The sequence below is a fragment of the Phaseolus vulgaris genome, chromosome 4 (genome assembly GCF_000499845.2).
Source record: "Phaseolus vulgaris cultivar G19833 chromosome 4, P. vulgaris v2.0, whole genome shotgun sequence".
In the NCBI taxonomy this organism is placed as follows: domain Eukaryota; kingdom Viridiplantae; phylum Streptophyta; class Magnoliopsida; order Fabales; family Fabaceae; genus Phaseolus; species Phaseolus vulgaris.
Genome location: NC_023756.2, coordinates 14,102,340 through 14,125,269, shown reverse-complemented (window position 1 = coordinate 14,125,269; position 22,930 = coordinate 14,102,340). Strand labels below are relative to the sequence as shown.

The window sequence follows — 22,930 nt, the reverse complement described above, 5'->3', positions numbered from 1 at the left end:
TCAATTGTTCATGTTGCCTTGTGTTTTGAGTTGTCTAGCTTTCGGTTTTTTTCTATTTTCAGCACCTATATTCTGTTTTGTTTTTAATTCTGTTCGGTTCTTTTGTTTAGTAGCTTAATTCTGTTCGGTTAATCTAGTTTCTATTCCTTTGTTGATTCAATTTGACAATATTTGGTTCATCCAAATGAGTTTGGGATTTGGTACTTGTTATTGGTGAGTTCTTGATCTTAGAACCATGATCCAACTTCTAAGAAAGTGCCTCTACATTTTCCAGCTCAAGGTGATTCCTCAAAGTGTCAAGAATCTTGTTCTATGTGGCTATTGGAATCACATCATGTGGGTTGTCATTTATAAGTTGAAACAAAAAGACGATGATATTATTGATAAGATGGAAAAGCATGGAGCCCAATGAAGGTTGTGTGGTATCTTCCCATCATTCCAAGGATGAAGCATTTGTTTCAAGACCCAAATGATGCTAAGAATCTTAGATGGAATGCAGATGAGAGGAAATGTGATGGCATGTACCATCATCCACGCTGATTCTATTCAATGGAAGAAATTTGATGACGAGTTTTTAGAGTTTGGTAAAGAGTCAAGAAATATCCGACTAGGTTTAGCTACATACAAAATGAATTTGTTTGGTAATATGAGTACGAACCACTGTTCATGGCCTGTTTTACTAGTTATTTACAAATTACCTCCTGGATTGTGCATGAAGCGAAAATACATGATGTTGTCTATGATGATATCCGGTCCAAGACAGTCAAGAAATTACATAAATGTTTATCTAAGTCCCCTAATTGAAGATTTAAAGTTGATGTGGGATCAGGGTGTTAAAGTATTTGGCGGATTTGGTAATGAAACTTTCAATATGCATTTCATGTTATTTTGCACCATCAATGACTTTTTTGCCTATAGTAACTTATCAGAGTATAGTGTTAAAGGTCATAAAGCATGTCCAATATGCAAAGAAGACACCGCTTCTCAATAATTGAAACATGGAAGAAAGACATTATACCTTCAACATTGGGAGATGAGTGCTACAAGTTAGCATTCATTATAATAGTTGCACTTGAAGTGACTTATACAAGAAATTCAAAGAAGCTAAAACTGATGAAACTAAAATAGGTGTATGTTACAAGAGGATTGGATCATCAAGTACAAATAAAGACTAAGTGACTTTGGCAAGGAAATGGTTTGAGAACCATATACAATATAAATGTTATTTATATTGTAAGTTTTGTGTTATATTTCAAATAGCATAAATCTTTACCAACATGTTTCACATCCCTTAAAAGCTTATTAGAGTTGATCATGTTCTTATTTAAGCACTTCATGGTCGTATTAGATAATATGCAACAATCTCTTTCTGCAATGCCATTATGCCACTCTAACAAGATGAATCCATTTTTTTTTTTTATCTTTGATATAACTATTTTTAATCTTTACATCCTTTGTGCTATTTTAATGGATTATCTTTTCACTTTTCTACTTGTCAAACATCTTTACATAAAATACATCATCCATATTAAATTAGGTCTAATTATCTTTTGATACTATAATTTATTTATTTTAATGAATTTGATTTTCCTATTAATAAAATATCAATTAAGTCTCTCAATTTTACAGTACCATTATTATTTAATCAAACTACTCAACTTCTTACGTAACATTTGTGTCGGTAAAGAGAAAGACGTGAATTTTGTGTCAGCCAAACCAACAAAAAATTGACGCAAACAAAATGTTGTGTGGGTTACTCAACGCATGACAAACGTGAAGAGAAAGTGAAAAAAAAAAATATTACGTTAGCTAGACCAACACATGGAACATAATAATTTGTAGTATGCATCGGCTTAGCTGGCGAAACGTGTGCACAAAAATTAATTATTTTATGCGTCGTCCTAACCGACGCATATGTAGCCTTTTTAAAAAATTTATTATATATAGATTTATTTATTTTAAATTTATTTAATTTATAATATTGTAATAAATATTTTAGTTTTGAATAATTTATTTTAGAGTGAAATTTAAATTTGTATATAAGTTAATGAAATATAATTTATTTAGTTGATTAAAGTGTTTAATATTACAAGTTTTTAAAGAAATTATTTGAAAATGTTAAGAAATGAAAAAAATAGAAAAATAATAATGGAGTAAGGAAAAAAAATTATTATTTAACTTTTGCAAATGTTATATAAAATATAAAATATGTATAAATTTAGAGATATAAATTCGACATAAAGTATTTACTAGGCTTAGTTCTTAAATATGTCATTATTTTATTTGGACCATTTATCATATTTTTTCTCCATATATTTTCATCTTGGATAATCAATAGTTACCTTGAGAGTGAATTCAATCAATCAACACTTAAAAACAATTTCATATTTTTTCAAAGCATTTGTATATCACACTCTCAATCAAGTTTTCTTTCCAAACAGGAATAAATGAACACGAATCAACTTTCCTTTTTAAACAATAATAAATCTAACATTGAATGTTGTTATATCGTTGAATGTTTTTCCAATCCGATGTTTAGTTTGGTTTTCATTGTATAAATTAAATTATTTTGCTTAAACTTATATTTGAGTTTATCAATATTTAAATAAATATTTAAAATATTATGAAAATGGTGAACGAATTTGGCTGATTAATTTATTTTGAAAGAACTTATGAAAATATAAATTTAATAAAATATTTATTAATTATATTTATAATAAAATTTTAAGTTAAGAATTAAATAAAATTATAGATATCTATCAGGCTAGTCGACGCTAAGAGAATTGAAGTTTGTGCTTAGGCCTAGCCGACACAAACTGAGAGTCAATGTTGTGTAATTTTTCGTTGACTAAGGCCAATACAAAGTATGCCAGTGAGTCGTTTTGTGTTGATCACATGTAAAATGTCTACTCGTGTTGTTTTGCGTCAATCACGATTCACGAAAAACATTTTTCAGTGTTTGCATCCTTTGGCGTCATACACCGCAAAGTCTTTAATATATAGTGAAAATTTTCTCCCCCGTTCAGTTTCTCCAAAATTCTAAATTCCCAAATTAAAAAACCTAATTTCTCTCTATTGTGTCTCTCTTGGGCCTTTTCCGTGCCTTCCTCCAACCATCACAGTACCTCTTCCGGTTTGCTCTCTACCTCCGTCGGCTCTCTCTACGCAACGGTCTCTTCTCTCCCTTTCTCTTTCGCTTGTCTTTATTTCTTTTAAGCTAATTTTTTATTGATTTTTATTTTAGCAAGCTCCACCACGTCCACCTCCAACATTCCAGCTTCAGCTCCCTTTTACTTTTTAATTGCCTAAAAGGTAAACTTTTAAAATTGCTAAGTTTCATTTTGAGTTGTTGGCCTGAGTTTAATTTTTTTTTATCAATGTTTCTGTTTATGAATGTTTCTGTAAGGTTTGGATTGGTTTAGGAAAATTTATTGTTTATGATTGTTTCATTACTTGAGAGTAAAGTTTGTTTTGGGGAATTTTGTTTCATAATTAGCTTCTGAATACATATTTTGTAGTGTATCTAGGATGGTGCAAATAGGAAAAATCATGGCCCAAATGAATGTTTAGCTTGACAAAACATGGTGTTTAATGGGTCCAAACTGGTGGATGTATAAAATAAATAGGGATGATATAGAGCAAAAGTCATTTGCAACAAAATGGGCCCAAACTTTTCAAAACATGTTGCAAATAGTGAAGTGTTGGGAGTGGGAATATCAAAGAGAGGGGCACGAAAAAGTTAAAGTATTAATTAGTTCAAATTTTATAATTTTCAAAATAATTAAGCATTCTCATTAAAAATTTAGTACTTGTACCGACCAGTCCTCGGACATCGACATTAGGGATCGACATTGGACCTCGACAACGGAGGGAGGGATCGAACATCAGTGGTTTAAACATCTATAGTGGACCACGTAAGGTGGGTCCCATAATTACACTAGTTACCAGTTAAAACATCAGATATGGGAGGAAGCCCTAAGACACGAGAGATCCATGCAGGTGGTGTGTATTGCACATTCAGGTGCGACACGAGTAAATAGTCATTGGAGACGCTAAGGCCCGTTAGGGTTAGGGTTTCCAGGGAAAGTTGCATGCATGGCACATGAGTACTTAGGGCACCCACATAACAGATGGCGCCAGAGATTTGGTGCACAAGTTGGTACCTAGGCGGCTATTCTGTTAGTCGTTACACTCCAGTTGAGGGAAGTTCTATGTGCCAAATTATGCTACGATTGTGTAGTAGCGACGCAGAGACGTTCTCCAAGGAACAATAGACATGGGTAACAGAACAAAGGTAAACCCTAGTTTCAACCTACATAAAGGGGACTAAGAACCCTAGCAAGGTACACGGTTTCTAAGACTGAAACTACTTTATACACTTATTGTTTCTTTGCCCCAGTACTGACTTGAGCGTCGGAGTGCAAAAACAGACGTCAAAGAGCCCTTTGTCTTTGCAGGTGAGAGATTCTTCAACCAAGAAAGTTCGATTCTCAGGCGAAGACAGGCGGGCCAGAGATTTTCGTTCGAATCAACCGACGAGAACAATACTCATATAGTTTTTTTAAAAAAATTATTTTGTTTAATATATATATATATATATATAATTTTAAAAGAATCTAAAAGCTGGTCGTTGTATAAAATAAATAGGAGTGACATAAAACAAAACTCATGGGCAGCAGAATTGACCAAGCTTTTCAAAACATGTTGCTTTATTACATAGGTAGTTTCTTCTTGTACCCTTACATTTTTCTTCCTACACCCCTACAATGTTATGCAAAGACTATATTATCCCTATTATTTTTTAAAAACCCCAAAATGCACTTAAACTGTTATTTTTTTTACATTTTGGATTATTGAATCCAGAAAAATTTTGGATTGACACTTCCGGTAAACTTTCAGATCCACTAATCCGCAATTCAAAATATACATTCCATATTCAGAAACCCATCATTCAAAAAAAGCATTCCGGATCCATCAATCCGTAACAGAAATATACATTCTGGATTCAGAAATCCATAATTAAAAAAAAGAATTCTGGATTCACCAATCCATAACAGAATTAGGCTTCCATATTCAGTAATCCAGAAATCAACAATTTATGCAAAATTTGCTTCTGGAACACCCTCTCATCCATAAAAAACAATTTAATCAATTCTGAATTCATAAATCCATAATACATTACCGGATCCCGATATTCGATAACCCCAAAATCTCTATAACCACCCTGCTCCTAAAAAGAAACTTAACTCTTACCTCTACAAACCAAACAACACTTTGACAACGTAGCGTACTCCTCCATCTTGCTCTAAACAACTACAAAGACCCTCCACCAGTGGTTGATATTCAATGATAAAGATGAACAGTGACAAAGGAAGTCCAGCACGGTGCCCCTTTTCAAATTATAGGTCAAAATTAATTGGGATAATTAAAATTATGGGGTGCAGGAAGAAAAATGTGGGGGTGTAGGAAGAAGAAGCCTATTACATGTCTTTTAAATAACTTTCAAGTTTCAACCAACTAAAATATATAAAAAATTGTGATAGATAAAAATTGAATTAAGAAAGAGATTAAATTTTATTAATTTTTATATTTTATATTTAATTATATTTTTTATCACATATTTTTATTTTATTTTGATTTCAAATTTTATTGAAATCCACTAGTTTTGAAAAAATGATGACCCACTTTTTTTATATTTATATGAATGTTTTTGTGTCAATGCCAACTGAATAATATTTTTACTATTAAAGATGACATACTTATTTATTTTATAAACTAAAGTTATATAAATGAATATAAGTTATTTTAAAATAGAAAAATATATATTTTATTGATATTGTTATATAAACATTAAAATAATATGAAATAAAAAACTTTTATATTTGTATATTAGTTGATACCATCTATATTAAAATAATACGATGTATGAATTAGTAAATATTAAATTAAATTACGATGTTTATACCTGTTAAATGAAATTATGATGTTTATATATACGCGTTAAATGAAATTACGATGTACAAATTACGATGTTTATATGTACGTGTTAAATGATATTACGATATATGAATTACGGTATTTATATGCACGCGTTAAATGAAATTATGATGTATGAATTACTATGTATAAATTATGTACACGTAAAATAAAATTATAGAGGTATTTATACGTATGCGTTAAATAAAATTACGATGTATGAATTATAAATTGGATTTAAAATACATGAGATGTATAGAATTTGTATTATATTTGTATCTTATTCATCTAGGATTTACAAATACAAAATTCTTACACTAACCCGATAATTAATTACATGAATTATTATGCTTTAAATATTTACATACTAAGTTTGAACAACAAAGTTCACATGTGACAGCATTGGCCACAGATATCCATATGATTCATATATTAGGTCGTCTATAGGGTATAAGTATACTATTAAGTGTTGATAATTTCATAATTTCATAATTTGTGACATGTTGACCAAAGTCAGGACAAAGGTCGTCCGACCTACTTGGATAGGTGAGCATAGGTTGAACTTCTGAATTATTGGGATACCCAAAAGTTCGAAGAAAAATCAACTCATAATATAATGAATAGGGCTTCAACTCTAGTGGAGCATTGCATTCCACAAGTCGAAAATCACATTCAGATATTGCAGTGAACTTGGTAAGTACTCGTCACTTTCTTACATGTAATTCATTTTACTTCTACAACATATATTGCTTCTAATTGTACAACATTATTAGGAGCATTAATATGGTAATCCCCCTAAACCTGATGAACTCTTTATGGTCACCTACACAAACAAGAAAGATGATTGGGTTGATACTCGTACTTGTGAAACTTAAGTAAGTTATTGTTCTAAGTTTTTTAAATTTTTTATTTTAATTTCCTAACATTCCATCTCTTAATGACATGTGTAGGAAAACTTATATTTACTTTCTTTGAGGTCATGTAAATTACTTTTCCATTTCTTTTAAATTTTGAAAATAGATATTCATTCTCTTTTAAGTTTTTGATAATACAACAATCACATCTACTCTAATTTTTAAAACAGCACTCACCTTCCATATGTTATAATAAAATGATATTTATTTATCTTTTATTTTTTTAATAAAGTATCAATTATTTCCTTTATTTTATTTTAAAATACAACATTAATATCTAATTAAAATTGAAAACTTAAAGTAAATTTTAAAAATAATAATTAAATATGTCATAAATAGAAAATTAAGTAATTTAATTATAAAAAAAATTGCAACCATTCTCTTGAAGTATTTTTAAATAACTATCATTTTTTTAGTTCAAAAATAGACATTTGCATTTCTTATATTAATAATAATAAAGCAAATATATTCCTTAATATATTACTAGTTTAAAAGTAGACATTTAGGCTTCTTTTATTAATAATAATACAACAACTATACTCTTTTTTTTATTTATAATTATACTTGTACGTTTTAGTAACATATTTATACTTATACAACAGTCAAAGAATATGCAGAAATTCCGTAAATGACTTCACTGAACATTCCACTCTCTTCGGATCTCGACAACAAAAAAACTAACCATCACTCGTCACACTCTTCACACTCTTCACGCCATCAACCTTCACTCTCTTCTTCACGTTCCGCGCGCCACCATGACCAACGCCATTCCCAACCGCTTCTTCTCCTCCCTCTCTACTCCCCGAAACCGCTTCCTCGCCACTCCGCTCTCACATTTTCGCCGCTGCCACCAACCGCATCTCCACCGCAAACCACCGCTGCACGAACGCGCTTCTCTCTCGGTGACGCGCTTTTCCTCCTCCTCCTCCTCCTCTTCTTCTTCTTCTTCTCGCAAGCCGGGGTTCGTGGGATGGTATCTGCGCATGCTCGAAAGTTACCCCCTCACCACCAAGAGTGTAACGTCGTCGCTTGTGTTCGCCGCGTCTGACGTCACTTCTCAGGTAACGCCGTAACGGAAATCCTTCCTTCATTCTTAACGTGTGAGTGTGTGTGAAGAGATTATGAAAGTGAAACTGAATATAGATGTGCATCAATTGGAGTTTAATTTTTTGAATTAGTTGAACGACTTTTGGTGCTCCTTTTCTTATCGTTGAGTTGGCTAGAACAATTTAATGCCTGAATTGCATGTGGAGTACACTGCCAAAATCCCAAGGAGCTTTTTCTTATAATGATGCTTTAGTTATTTGTTAAGAAATGTTACCATCACTCTGTTCCTGACATTCCTTAATGCAGTTTGACCCACATATATGCCTTCCTAAATAGAGTCTCCAATCTTGCAACTCTACTATATTTTTAGAATGTTTAGGAGCAATAAATTGACAAGACTATGGTTAGTAAAAGAAAAAAAAGAAAGAAAGAAGGGAAATTTTTTTATAAATTTTACTTGTTTATCTTTGGATTATTTCTTTTTCCTTAATTTTAAAATTATAAAACAAATTTAGCATTTTATGCAAAGTTCTCCGTTTTTCATACACTTCATCACAAATTACAAAAAGAAAAAACTAGAGCATATTTACTTTTGTATGAAATTCCTCAAAAAAAAAAAAAATCAACGAATTTCATACTTTCCCTTTTCTTTTACTTTGCAATTTATTTGCAACCAAATAAAGCATAAGAGATATACACAGATAAAGAGGATAGAAGTTAAAATATATCAACACACTTTTTAACTATTGTGTGTATCACTGTTCTCCTGGAAATTTCCGGCACAGATTTACTCATTTTGCTCTAATATGATTTGGATTGACCGGTAATGTTAGTATATCCACATGATATATCTCAAAGAAATCATACAGTTTAGAAATTAGTTAAGCAACTTGATCGAATGAAGATTCAAATTATGAATTGTGATATTATTTTATAATGGTAAATCATAATTTCGTATAAAATTGTTAAATTTAGGTAGAATAAAAAATTACTTCAAAAATATATAATGTTTAATGTAAACAGTTTAAACTACAAATAGATGCAGCAATTTAAATAGAAGTCATACAAAACAGAACTATTATTTATATTTAAGTTTGTGACGTCTTGATTTTAGAAGAACTGAATACATGCGTTGAATGAGTAAATAGTAAATATAGGTGTAATAATCAAATATGATAATGTTTACAAGTGTTCTTTTTAATTTTAAAATTTAAGGTCACATGAGTTTTTAATTTTTCATCATGAGAATTGGTGAAAAAAGTATGTACATCTTAATTATGGTTTTTGGGATGTTGTGCTTACAACATTCATATATCCTTAATGATAAGGTACTCACTTTATTCTCTCTTTTTTTCTTTTTCTTTATATTGTCTTCTTCTTAATTAAGATAAAGTTTTTAAAGTTTTCTTAGTTCAAATGTTTTCTAAAAAAGATATTGATGTTTTTTTCTTTATTTTTATAGATTTTTTTCCTTTATATTATATTATTATTCTTTCTATAATAAAAGTAGTTACTTTTTCACCATTATCAATCTTTATTTATTATCTCCAAATAATTTTATCATAACTCAAGATATTTCTCGAGCATTTCTTTAGGTATATCAATTTCGTTCGTATAACCTATTGAAATTCTAGTACGTGATTCATCTTCGATAGATAATCATGCAGCAGAGGTCATGCTTGATCCTTCTCTAACATTATGTTCTAAATCAAATTCGATCTCCTCTAAAAATAATTGGCATATTTATATTCAGAAAGGTACATATTCTATATGTAACCCTTCCACCTTTACAAACCTTAGTTATTATTGATTTACTACCATACATTATAATTATTTGACTTTGTTATCTTTTATTTCCATTCCTAAGTTTATGGTGTGAAGTTTTATCTTATCGAAAGTGACAACAAGAGATGATTTTGAGATGTGTGTCCTGCAAAGTTTTAGGATTTAGAGTTTAGGATTGGTTCATCTTTTGGTTGGCAAATCAATTGTTAGGCATGAGTGATTTACACTTTCAAAATAGGAACACATAACATTAATTGCTATGAAATTCGGTTGGTTGTCAAAGGATACATTCTTAGCTTGACATCAAAAATTCATTTTTACATGGTGATCTTGATGAAGTCTAGAGGGAACATCCTCTTGATTTTTTTGTTGAAATGGAATCATTTGATATAGTAATGTCATCAATAAAGGTCCCTATTTAGTCTCAAACCAATCACCCTATGCATGGTTTAAGCATTTTCAGGTTGTCATATAGCAATTTGGATTTATATGAAGAAATACTTATCATTCTCTATTTTATCATTTTTCTCCCTAAGGATATATTTATTTCATTATATATGTGAACAATATTATCAAAGATAGTAATAAAAAAAGGTATTGTACAACTAAAACAATATCTTGTTCAAAAGTTACAAATCTTGAACACCTAATATGTTTCCTTGGTATGCAAGTTGCACAATCAAAGGATAGTTTTGTTATATCTTAGAGAAAATATGTTATTGACATTGTAGATGAAATAGAGAGGGAGAGAGAGAGGTGTTAAATGTTAAGTATCACACCAATGGATCTGAGTGTCAAATTTGTACCCAACCAAGAAGAATTGTATTTTAGTTGTGGGAGATATAGAAGGTTAGTTGGTAAGCTAAATTACCTCATTATCATTTGTCTTAACATTGTCTTTATAGTCAGTACAATAATTCAATTTTTAAACTCTTCTTGTCTAGACCATTGGAATGCAGTCCTACAAATCCTAAAATATGTCAAGAAGACTCCGAACAAATGCCTCATTTATGAAGTTAAAATAAATACTCAAATTAATGGATATTCATTCTAACACTGATTGGGTAGGATTACGAAGTGAAAGACATTTCATTCTTAGGTATTGTGCTCTTATTGTAGGCAATTTAATATAAAAAAAACAAAATATTAGGACAAAAATCAAGTTTTAAAGCAAAATACAAGACAATGATATTAGTTACTTGTTAGCACAGTTAGAAAAACTCCTCAAACAACTTCAATTTGAAGAAAATTCACAAATACATCTTATATGTGACAGCCAAATGAACATTACATATTATTTTTAAATTTTGTCTTTAATGAGAGAACCAAATGTATTAAGATAAATTATTTATTTTATTTGAGAAAAATTGGAATTTGTAGGCACCACTGCTAGATTTGTCAACTTTAGCAATTGACTTGTATATTTACCAAGCTTCTAAGAAGAAGAAAGGAGTAGATCATATATAATAAAAGGTATCTAGATTATATATATATATATATATATATATATATATATATATTATAAATTTTTTTTAATCTTTTTCATATTTTTATTATTAGAGGATAAAAAATATCCTCTGTTTATTGTATTCACTTCTCTTACAGCTTTCTCTCATTATTATAGGTTAATATAAGGAAAGAGATAATTTAATGAAGCACAAAAAAACAGGGTTACACGAATAGCCACTTGTTTGAATTACCTGCTGAGGAAAATCTTTATACAAATTTGATATAGATTAGAATTTTAAAAAGGGTCTTCTAAGATATTCTAACTTCAGTTTGTTTCAAAACTTGAGTTTCTTAAAATTTTATTTTAGGCTAAACCTAGTTTAAGTCTTATACAAACATTTGACAACTGGTATAGTTCTAATTGTCATTTTTAAATAAAAAATTTTATTTGACAACCGTATTCATCTTATAACTTAATAAATACTAATATTTTAATCATTTATAGAAATTTATAATTTTTTAAAAAAATTAGCATTTTGCATTTTACATTTTGTTTGTATTTTTATTAAGGTTTTTTTTATTTTTATTTTTAAAAATATTAATATTTATTATAGTTGTAGAGTGGAGTAAGATTGTCAAAATATCATAACCATTATTAAATATGGTGGGTGAGTGAGTATTCCTCCTCTCCTAATTAAATAGGAAAATGATACATTAATCTCTTAGTTGTATATAACTATTAATTGATGTATTTAAAATTAAATATATATATATATATATATATATATATAATAATAAATGATAAGTTTAGAATTAAATTATATAAAAAAATAAAATTGTTAATGAATAAGAGTAGAAATATGGTGAAGAACGAAAGGAAATGCTTTCCTCTCAGCATATTCTTTATAATGGATTTTTATTTATATCAAACAACTTGTCTATTAAAATCAAGGTCTAGAAGCATATCTATTTACTGACTTGGGTAAAAGTGATGTCATTTTTTATTATTACTTATTTTTTACTTTTATTGGATTTTTGTCACTAATATACTGTTTTACACATTTGTTAGATGATTACACTACCCAGTTTTTTTGCTTCGTATGATTTAATAAGGACATTGCGTATGGCACTATATGGGCTGCTAATCTTGGGACCAGCACAGCACAAGTGGTTTAATTTTCTATCTAAAATTTTCCCCAAGACAGATGTGGCAGCAACCGTGAAGAAAATTTTAATGGGGCAATTTATATTTGGTCCTGTCATCAATACTGTCTTCTTCTCCTATAATGGGGTTTTCCAAGGTGATTTTTCTCTTTTTCAATACCGACCTTGTCTTCAATCCAATTCCATAAATATGATTCTTCTCGGGCATGCATCTGATTAAGATAGTTTTTAAGTCATCAATAGGCTTCATTTATACCACCATATCCTTTCTATTCTTTTATGCATACTTACACACTCAGACTATTTGACCCACTACTGATCTGACATGTGCATCATTTTGTTTTATTTCAATGCATAATTTGGCATTGTAATGTAAATTATGCTGGTTATAATCTTCTGTGGTTATATTTTAAGAAAATTATAAAATAATGGAAAGTAAAAATAGAAAAAATAAGATATTTTATTCTATATTGTGTATTTAAATATTTTAAAAAATATATAAATATACTAAGACTTTCTCTTTTCAAATTAATTACGTCATAATTCATTAATTATAAAATCCTATTATTATTAATTAATTATATATAATTGTGTATAATATCCTACAATAATTATATATAATGATTATGTATTAATATATTTGGCGACTTTACAGAATTTTCCATTTAACTGTCTTGAATTTATCTTATCTTCTTATTTTCTTTTTCCTATACAAGTGTTTATGAAGTTTATACAATGAAGACTATATTCATTGAATAAGCATAATGTTTATACCTTATATTTTACAAAAGTTGTGGTGTTTCTGAATTTGCCACTTTGACGTTTATCAGGTGAAGGTGTAACTGCAATTATTGCCAGGTTGAAGCGAGATCTACTTCCTACACTGTTAGGTGGTGCTCTGTTTTGGCCTGTATGTGATTTTGTGACCTTCAGATTCCTTCCAGTCCAATTGCAGGTTTGTGATTGTGGGTGAAACGTCTTTGTTAAGAACAACTTTCTGTCTTAATTAAATTTGTTCCAATGAGCACCTTCAGAACTCATCACTTACGTTTTTTAGTAGTCCTAGCTTTTTATTTGAATCTCTCTTATAACTTGTGCAGCCACTGATGAATAGCTCCTGCGCATATGTATGGACAATATATTTAACATACATGGCAAACCGAGTGTGAGGCATGCCTACTGCTTGGTTTGTATATAAGCACATAAAGCAGCTTCAAGCAATTTTCCCTTGCTTAGCAAATCTGACCAGATACAAGAATCTTGGTATTTACAAATTTCTAAATTTCATTTCAATTTGTTATTCAATATTTTTAATTCTTTATGTATATAAAAATATTCATGTTTTTAGTTTTCTCTAAGTTTGAAAGACATGGTATATTTATGCTCTTAAATTACTTTGTTTGTCTGTTGCTGAAGGATTCTACTTCGAGTTCGACCCTTTATTTTCTGCTAACTTAACTTCCATATTGATAATGTAGTCTAAGATGTTTAGCTGCTGCATTTACCTGGTTCAGATAGTTAAAACTGCCCATAAGAACCATGGAATCTTACATGCTGGTAGTTGTAGAATGTAGTTACTTGTAAAATTGTGTTTAAGAATCACTTTTACAAATTATTTCTAGTTTGAAGTTTTTTCTTGTTATAATTTCCTTTTAGAATATCTACCAGTTTTATTTATAATTTTTTTTTTATAAAAAAAAAATCAACTCATTAATTTTTTTGGGTTTCTCTTCTCAATTATGTTTTTTCTAGTTTAAAATAGGTTTAAATATGTTTTAGATCTTTAATATATAACTAATTTTTGGTTTAAGTATATAATAAAAATATTAAAATTGGATACTTAGTAAATTAAATATTTGTATTTAAGTTTCTTGTGTTATCTACGTTTTACTTTGTATTAACGTATATGATAAGTTGAAATATAGTGTTGAAAAATTGAAATAGGTATCACACATATGTAGTGTTTGAAAAATTATATGTATTAAGTTCATTTTGTTATCTATACAGTGTGATAGAAAACAAACATAAAAAATTATGATAAAAAATAAGTTGAAGGAATAAAAAATAAATTAAGTATTAATTAAAAGAGTGAACATAATAATGGAAAAAAATAGAAAGTTGATATTTAAATTAAAATTTATAATTTGTTAATTATTTAATTTGAAGAAAAAAATGGTTGATTACCTAAAACAAAAATGACGATATATTTGAGGACCTAAAATTTATTTAAACTTTCAAAATAAATCAAACACATTTTTTTATGTAATAGGCTTTTTACCTAAATATTATTTATCCTATTTTGTTGCATCTTCACTAGATTTAAAAAAGACACAAATTTCGTAGAAAGTGAGATGGAAGTTCAAAACCTATTCAATTCAATGAGTTCATGAAGGACTTTTGTCTGTTTCCGGAGGAGGATGAAAATGTTTACCCTTAACGTTTTTGGTTTTTCTCTTAACTTTTTTCTTTTGTTATTTTAATTTTTATGATATAAAATTTTATATTTTTTTCCCTTTGAGTGAGGCCTAGTCATTAATCACATGATATTTTGTTTGTTAATTTTAAAATTAAACTATTTGATCAATAGACATCTCATCCAGAGGATTTGATCTCAATTATCTAATTAACAGTTATTTTTCATAGATAAAGATAACCTATATGATCATTAATTTTAATCATAACATAACAAATAGTGATTAATTTGTTAGAATATATGACTTTAAACTAGAAGGGGTGAATTGTTTAAAGAGGGTTTTTGTAAACTTTTAAGCCTAGAATGAAAATACTTCAAGAAAACCTTGATTAAGAAATCAGTTTTTCAAAACATAAAGCAAAAGGCACAATACTAGTAAAAACAATCGGTTGTTTTAATGATACAATCGGTTGTTTATACCAGTTAACAAATATCAAAACTGAATTTAAAGAGTTAGGGATAGAGAGATTGCACACAAAGTTTTATACTGGTTCACTCCAAATCCAGAGCTACATCCAGTCTTCTCAGAAACCCTGAGGAAATCCACTAAACAATCACAACTTGATCACTTACACAACAACCAAGAGAATGACCTTGAACACCTCAAGACACACACTTTTCTTGGCCAACACACCAACACCAAGATTGTTGATCTTGATCCCCTCAAGAACACACAGCCAATCTCAACAAACACAGAAACGAATACTTGTTTCACAGAGTTCAAGGATTACACTTGTTACAGAAGATAATCTGAAATCAATACAAGCAAAATCCTATTCCACAAACTTTGATCAATCACAAACTTTCAGCAATCTCAGCTCTTTGAAAAAACTCAGAAAACTCTATTCAAAATTCTTGTTTTACAAATCTATTTTTCTGAATATATTCAAAGATGTAGTTTGTTATCAAATCTTAACAAACTCTTAAATTGCATTAAAAGATTGGTCAAAACATTTAATGACTGGAGCGTAAGCAGTTAAATCATTTAAAGCTCAGTCAAAGATAAAATAGTTTTTCTGTTATGGTCCCAAAACAAACAATCGGTTGTTTCTTCGAATCAATCGGTTGTATTGGTTCTTAACAGTTCAACCATTTGAAAAACAGTTTTCAATCTTTTTCTCAAAACATTTAAGTATAAACAATCGGTTGTTTCGACAAAACAATCGGTTGTTTTAACTTAGTTTGAAAACATTTTACTTTCACAAAGATTGAGATGCTTATGTTTTAGATTCGATCAAGGGGTGGATTTCAATACTCAAACTACCCCAGAACTATACTAAACCAGCACAACAACACCAAGCACAGCCAATGTTTCAACATCCTTCAAAGGGTTTGGATTCTTTAAAACTTGAACAACACTTGGTTCAACATAATTTTGGTGAACTAATATAGGTATTTAAAGTAAGTTCGTCAAATAAAACTACAAGATCGTCTTTGTAACATTTTTACTTTTAAATAATTATATTAATTTATTTTATCTTTAATTTTAAATAAAAGTTAAAAAAATTACATTTTTACTTTTTGTGATTAAATTCATATTTAATATATATATATATATATATATTGTATTATATCTATAAAGTATGAACATTTAAAAATAAATTAAACTATTTTTAAGAAACATTGTGATTAAATAAAGTAAAAATAATAATAAAAAGAAAACAAATTGGCTAAAAAAATTAATTAATTAATTAATTGTGAATATATATATATATATTTAATTATTAAAAATTATTTAAAAGAATCTTTTAATAGATAAAAAAGAATAAAAAATGAAAAGGAAAAGAAAAAGATAAGATGAGATGAAGCGATAAGAATTTCTTTTTATTAAATGAAGGTAACAATGAATTTAAACAAACTAAATAAATAAAAAATTTGACTTATAAAATTGGAATGGAAGAGAAAATGGAGGTAAGGTACGATAGAAAAATAAAAAGAGAGAATGAGAGAGAAAATTTAATTTGGAGCAAGAGAATGTAAGAAATTTATAAGCGGGGAGTGAGATTAAATTTTTTTGTTATACTGATGTTAATAAATAATTTATCTATGTTTTATTAACTTTTTATTTATTTTAAGTTGTATATTGTTTGTACTTTAATTTAATCTCTAGTTACCTACTGGTTGTATTCATTTATTTATTTAGATTTATACTATTTAATTTATATTAAGTTATGCGTTAGTTTTATTTATTTATTTATTTTTATGTTATTTAATATATTTTTAATTATATATTGTGTTCCGTCCGGTTGACTGGGACGTCCTCGTGCGCGACCTCAACCGTCAGCTAGGGACTCCTTCCCACTGGTTACCTGTGGATTCCTGCAAAAAAGAGGACAAAGAGGCGCCCTAGCAGCCGTTTGCACTCCGACGCTCAAGTCAGCCAGCAAGAAACACCAAAACTGTTCACCTACGTCTCTGAGCACCGCGTATGGCACTCTGAAGGTGGTAAAAAATAACTGTGTATTGTCTCCTTCAGGCAAAAATATTCCCCAATCACTTGTACGTAACCTTGAAGCACGAGCAAGCAACTAGAGAGTTCTCTGGTAAATTTGCCAAAAGTTCCAACCTCGTTTCCAACATTCCCCGCGCTATTTAAACCTCCCAAGCATTTAAAGCGCCTTAAAGCGCTTTTAATCACAAACGTAACGCACTCATTAAAGCGTTTAATTAGAAAACGTAGCGCATTTAAGACGTTGAAACGCTTGGGAGCCATCATAGTGCCTGAACGCTCGAAACGGAAACTGTATTGAATGACTTTAATTACATGGCACCTGACCAAGGGGTGTTTCCATTCTGAGATGGCTGTTGTACACGTGGAGGGCCTCACGACGCCATGACCCCATCTGGGGACGCTTCTGCCCACCTGGGGACGTTTCTACGCGTGAGCCCTCCTGCTGGGAGTGCTACTGCGCTAGGGGTGACTTTTTGGGTGCCAACTCATGCCCCCCAATCATCTAGTCACTTACTCTGAGAGCGTATCTGCCTTCCTCTCGTACCCTGCACCCGATTACCCTGGGCGTGACCTTCCTCTTGGGTCGTATCTGTCCCGAAGGCGTCTCTGGAGCGGCAGGGGTACTTCACGAGTCAGGCTGCCCTACCCTGATGCTATCACTATGGCCTTGAAGCCACCTCTTCCTTCCCTTTATCGCGTTCCCGAGCTATCGGGTCCTGGGGCCTTCCCACGGTGTCGCTCCCTCCATGGTCTTTCCTACCCATGGGTATCGGGGAACCACACTGTGATTGCCTTGCTTCATGCCCTGTTTGCTCTGGCGACGCCCTGGTTGGGCGACGTCTTCACCTGGGCGACGCCTTGCCTTGGCGACGCTTCCTCTTGGCGATGCTGGCACTTAGCGTCTCTCCACCTAGGCGACGCCTTGCGTTGACTTTGACTCTTCAGCCGTTGACTTTGACCTTGACTTAGTCAACGCCCGGATACGGGACGGTACATATTGATTTTTTTTATTTATATTTATGTGATTTATTCTATGTTTAGTTATGTAATAGTTAGGAGAAACTCTTAGAATTTCTTAAAGCGAACAACAATAAAACTGTAATAGATATTGTCTGGTGAACTAAAATTGTAAATTCGAGAAATAAAAAATAGAGTATGAATGAAATTTAGATTACAATTAAAATAAATTGAAATGAATTAAGTGCATAAACTGAAAATTTAAATGTAAAACTGTAAACAAACAAAAAAATAAAAGCAATCACGGTAAAGAAAAGAAAATTTCATTCCAGAAATGCGCAACAATAAACATAAATAATGGTCAAGTTATATTCAAAATGCAACAAACTTAAATCTAAATTCCTTTGTATAATTAACAAAACACAAAACCAATCAATTTTGAAGTTTAAAAAATTGAATTTTAAAATGATTTAAAAGAAGAAAACAACTTGAACATAGCATCATGTAACACAATTTTGAATTTGTTGTTACCTATTTTTAGAATTCAATTATCTTCCATACATAAAGTTGTAAAATCAAAATTGGTAGAGAAAAGTAGAAGACAAAGTGTAGAAAATGAAGAACTTGAATGGTAAAAAACTATAAACAATATTGACTAAAAAACGGAACTAAACTAACTCCAAAAACTATAAAGTAAATGTGAAGTCGTCTTTCTATCTGTTCGTATGTTTCACTTCTTCTATTCCTTGTTTATAAGGTTCTTAATTACTACAATGGATGGGATGAAACAATTGTACTAAAGTGAGCCTAAGAAAATCTACATTACAAATAAATCATACACTAGACTAACTATCTTCCAGCTCCTAGATCGTCTAACGCTAGATCGTCTAACGCTAGACAATCTAATTCTTCCTCTGTTCAACAACTTCAATCTTCATGGTCCAATATCTTCATTAAAGCTCCAAAGTTCAAGAATTTACTATAACAAAGATCGGCCCAAAAGGTTATCATCACTGAATCAATTGATCAGATGGTCTATACAAATTTTCAGCTGGAAGTACAGTTTTTATACAAGATTTGTTTCAAATCTTATTTGCTAAAAAAAAATGCAAATTTGTTATAAAAATCATAAATAAAAAAGATAAAAATGCTTAGGAATTACAATAGGCCTATAAAAACATGAACAATTCAAGTGTTATATGAGTTTGGTGTAAAAGTGATTCACGATTAATAGTTGGTCACCTAAGCTCTCAATTTCAGGTCAAAGACCATATACTCCTAAGGTATTATCATTTGGTGACCCAATTGTTTTCAACTTTCAAAGAAGCAAGCTTAAAACATATACACCGAGAAAACAACTGAAGAGTAAAATAAACAAATATTCACATGCTCAAGAGGATTCAAGTTGAAGAGGTCCTTTTAGCCAAATGCATGTCATGGCCCAGGAAATCGCAACGAGAAGTACTCGCACCAATATCAGAAGCCCAATGAGCCCTCTTTAGGAAGCGATTGCAGGACGCCTTGTCCAAATGCCGACGAGCCAACTTCACCCGATCCTTGTCTTTCTAGTTCTTCGGTGCTCATTGGGGGAGCAAATCAACAGTCAATACCACGTGAATTGACGTAACATTCTTGAGAATTCCCTTGCCCTTCTCTTTCTTGGCCTAATTAGCTTGCCTCCTCAACCTTAACTCCTTAAAATAGGCTTTTCCACCTTTGGGATACGTGGATACCATGACTTTTGCACAAAAAAAAACACAACTTCAGCAATACGAAATACTAATTAATGTAGAGACAGAGAAAAACATATTGTCAACATTGAGAAGTCGATGGGGGGAAATGCACGCATTAAGGAGTTTCCGAGTAGGATTTTTTGTAGGAGCTAGTCTAGATTGGCTAGGATTGCAAAATCCTCCTTGGTCAACAACGTCCTTGACTACACATGGTACAGTGCAGGGCTCTTGGTCCAATAAAAGGAGAAGTTAGAGGTGTCGTTGATAAAGAAGTATGGACGACCCTTTTCCCCGACTACAACCTCAAAACCCCCTCCCTGAAGTTTTTATAAGAAGTAAATGGAGCAAAAAGACACATCCTCAACGATCAAAGATAACTACCCTACTCAGTCTCTAGGCCTAGTATTATTGTAAAAGTACTTGAGGTGTTAGCCTTAAACATAGCAACGAACAAAGTAGCCAAAAAGCCTACAAAGGTATCCAACTAATCAAATACAATTGAGTTGATGCGACATTTAAAACTCGAAGCACCCAAATGAAAAAATCATCCTAGAGAAATTGAACATGAACATCCGTTATTAAGCAAAAATGGAAATAAAAATATCCTCAGATGAATCTTCTCTTCCGTGATAGACATTATCGGAAGAATCACACTTACGTAAAGAAATGATACCATCTGACACATTATCCTATAATATGTCCATGCTAGCAGCAAAAGATTGAAGCATGGAAAATCATTAGTACTGTGTAAAATACTCTCGAACTCGACAATCTACCCAGCCGTACTTGACTTTGAAGGAATTCTCCCTGGATACCTCAACCCCGACCATAGATTCCACGTGAGGCGAGTTAATGTTGGTGCCAATAGCTCCTCTATTCCCTAACCCCATATTAACTCAAGAAGACTAGCTTGTGTCGCTATAATCACTTGAATTAGAATGAACAAATTTACAAAATAATCTGGCACCCCGTGCTGAAACCTCCCAACTCAGTCGAAAAGGAACAACTGTTAGAGGAGAAGGAAGAAATGGTTTACCTCTCAAAAGCATCTTCAACCGATACACTATCAGACTAAAAAAGGAAGCAAATGGGGTGAACATGGAACCCACAAACCACTCTATTTATAGGCATGAAAAGGAAGGAAAAAAGCTATCACAACCACCCCCAACCATTAAATCGTTTCACCACCAACAACCACGATCACATGACTCTTCACATTTGTTGACAACGCGTCACTCCAAATGTTCTAGACCTTCGTAGGTCGTACTTGCTTGGGCCTAGGTGGGCAACATATCGTATGAGGCTGACAACATATCGACATTACAAAGAAATTGATTTTTCTTTCACAAACTCACCATTTTCACTCAAAACTGGGGGACTAGTATACTCCCCCAAGTGTCTGAGATCCCCATCTCAACATCTCGAAAACACCTTCAACAAGAACTTGCCAACCAAGATTAGAGCTTGATCATGTAATTAGCAAGTATGACACAATAAACAACTTATAAACTATGATTAAGAAGACACTAAGGCCTACTCTAGTCATTCGTATAAGTAGAGGTCCAATGTGATAAAGACTTATGAGGGTTCATAAACTCGACTCATAAGAGTTTACTTCATATAAAATATTTTAATAATATAACTATTTTAAAAGAATTAATTGCACAACACTAAAATATCTATATTTAGTAGTAAATGTCACAAAAGTACCCCAAATATTATTATAAATACGCACTCCAACTAAATTAGAGTTGTAGTCTAACAAAAAAATATTCACAAGATTAAAATAACTACATTTAGTTGTAAACAGTACCCAAATATTAGTGCGGATAGGCACTCCAACTAAAATAGAAGTGTAGTCCAACAAAAAAAAAGTACAACCCAACTAAAAAAAAGGATCATATGCACTCCCAACTTAGAAAAATAACCCAGCAATATGCACTCCAATTAGAAAAACTGCAAATATGTACTCCAATTAAAAAAAAAAAAACTGCAGTGTCTAACCTAATTTTCCCAAAATGAAATGTCTTGCAGCAAACAAAATGGAGAGAGCACAGTTCTCTCTAACCCAATAACAAATGACCACCGAAACACAGTCGAAATACAACACTGAGATGACGCAACCGCCGCAGGACACGAATGTGACCACCGCAAGCCCGAACTCAGACAACGTGACCACCGCAATAGATGAACGGGAGGACCACACGAGAAGAATGCCTCTACCGCACGAGATAAACGCGAGCATGAAAAGGCAACCGCGAACAAAAGAGATGAGTAATTATTGCTGCATTTAAACCTGATTAGCCAGTCAAAAGGCCTAAGACAACGCCTGTGCTACTAGGGAGGTTCTTTACACTGATCACAAGAGAATCGGCTCCATTGAAAAGATAGAAGCACACGTGCCACACTTGGGGCTTTGCAATTTTGCTGGTCACAACAAGCCAAATCACAAAGTACCCAAAAAAGTTGAGAAACCCACCAATTGTGAATGTGGTGTGATCTCATAGATCAGGCCTGCATGAATGCTTAGTCCTGGAAGAAGCTTAATAAATTGAGAGTGGATTGGTCATAACCAACAACTAACTTCATTTCTTGGGAGTATAGGCTAAACATGTAGCTTCCTGCTGACACTCATGACATCAACATAAATGATAACCACCTCTCTGGACAAGGACTTCGAGAGAAAACCCTTCTATTCTTCTATTCTTTCCTATTTGGATTGAGTTCTCGAATTGAGGAAATTCTTTCCTATTTGGATTGAGTTCTCCAATTGAGGAAATGAATTTGAAGTGATTTGAGTGAAAAGTGAGATGGTTTGAATTAATGTATGTAGAATAAATTTGTGAATTTTTTTTATTAAAGTTTGTGAGTGATGTGATTTTTATTTTTTTTAAAATTGTATAAAAAGTAAGTTTACAAATTTATCCTAAAAATAGTTAAATAATAAAATATTATATATTTTAGTATAAATTTAAATTAA

The 22,930-nt window shown here is 31.2% G+C and overlaps 1 protein-coding gene and 1 long non-coding RNA gene across 4 annotated transcripts; one reads left to right on the top strand and one right to left on the bottom strand.

Moving 5' to 3' along the window:
- Nucleotides 1–2,852: 2,852 nt before the first annotated feature.
- Nucleotides 2,853–13,744, top strand: LOC137837338 (uncharacterized). 3 transcript variants are annotated; one of them, XM_068646318.1, is made up of 8 exons: nucleotides 2,853–3,171; nucleotides 3,245–3,312; nucleotides 6,490–6,669; nucleotides 6,750–6,851; nucleotides 7,508–7,951; nucleotides 12,241–12,472; nucleotides 13,166–13,290; nucleotides 13,436–13,744. In XM_068646318.1, the coding sequence occupies exons 5-8, from the start codon at nucleotides 7,646–7,648 to the stop codon at nucleotides 13,502–13,504; spliced, it is 732 nt and encodes a 243-aa protein (XP_068502419.1). In that variant the 5' UTR covers nucleotides 2,853–3,171; nucleotides 3,245–3,312; nucleotides 6,490–6,669; nucleotides 6,750–6,851; nucleotides 7,508–7,645; the 3' UTR covers nucleotides 13,505–13,744. The 3 variants fall into 3 exon arrangements, with proteins under 3 accessions (XP_068502419.1, XP_068502418.1, XP_068502420.1); XM_068646317.1 differs by having other exon boundaries at nucleotides 7,493–7,951; XM_068646319.1 differs by lacking the exon at nucleotides 6,750–6,851.
- A 5,645-nt stretch (nucleotides 13,745–19,389) lies between these two features.
- Nucleotides 19,390–21,511, bottom strand: LOC137837337 (uncharacterized). Its single transcript, XR_011085429.1, has 2 exons — nucleotides 20,987–21,511; nucleotides 19,390–19,955 (listed from the first exon to the last, which is right to left on the bottom strand). It is a non-coding gene; the product is annotated as an uncharacterized lncRNA (long non-coding RNA).
- Nucleotides 21,512–22,930: the final 1,419 nt, after the last annotated feature.

Excerpts from the sequence above, each read along its gene's own strand:
- LOC137837338 (XM_068646319.1), top strand. The coding sequence starts at position 7,646 with ATGACCAACGCCATTCCCAACCGCTTCTTCTCCTCCCTCTCTACTCCC. Across the intron at positions 7,952-12,240 it reads CGTCTGACGTCACTTCTCAG|ATGATTACACTACCCAGTTT; the intron begins GTAACGCCGTAA and ends CACATTTGTTAG. Across the intron at positions 12,473-13,165 it reads CTATAATGGGGTTTTCCAAG|GTGAAGGTGTAACTGCAATT; the intron begins GTGATTTTTCTC and ends GACGTTTATCAG.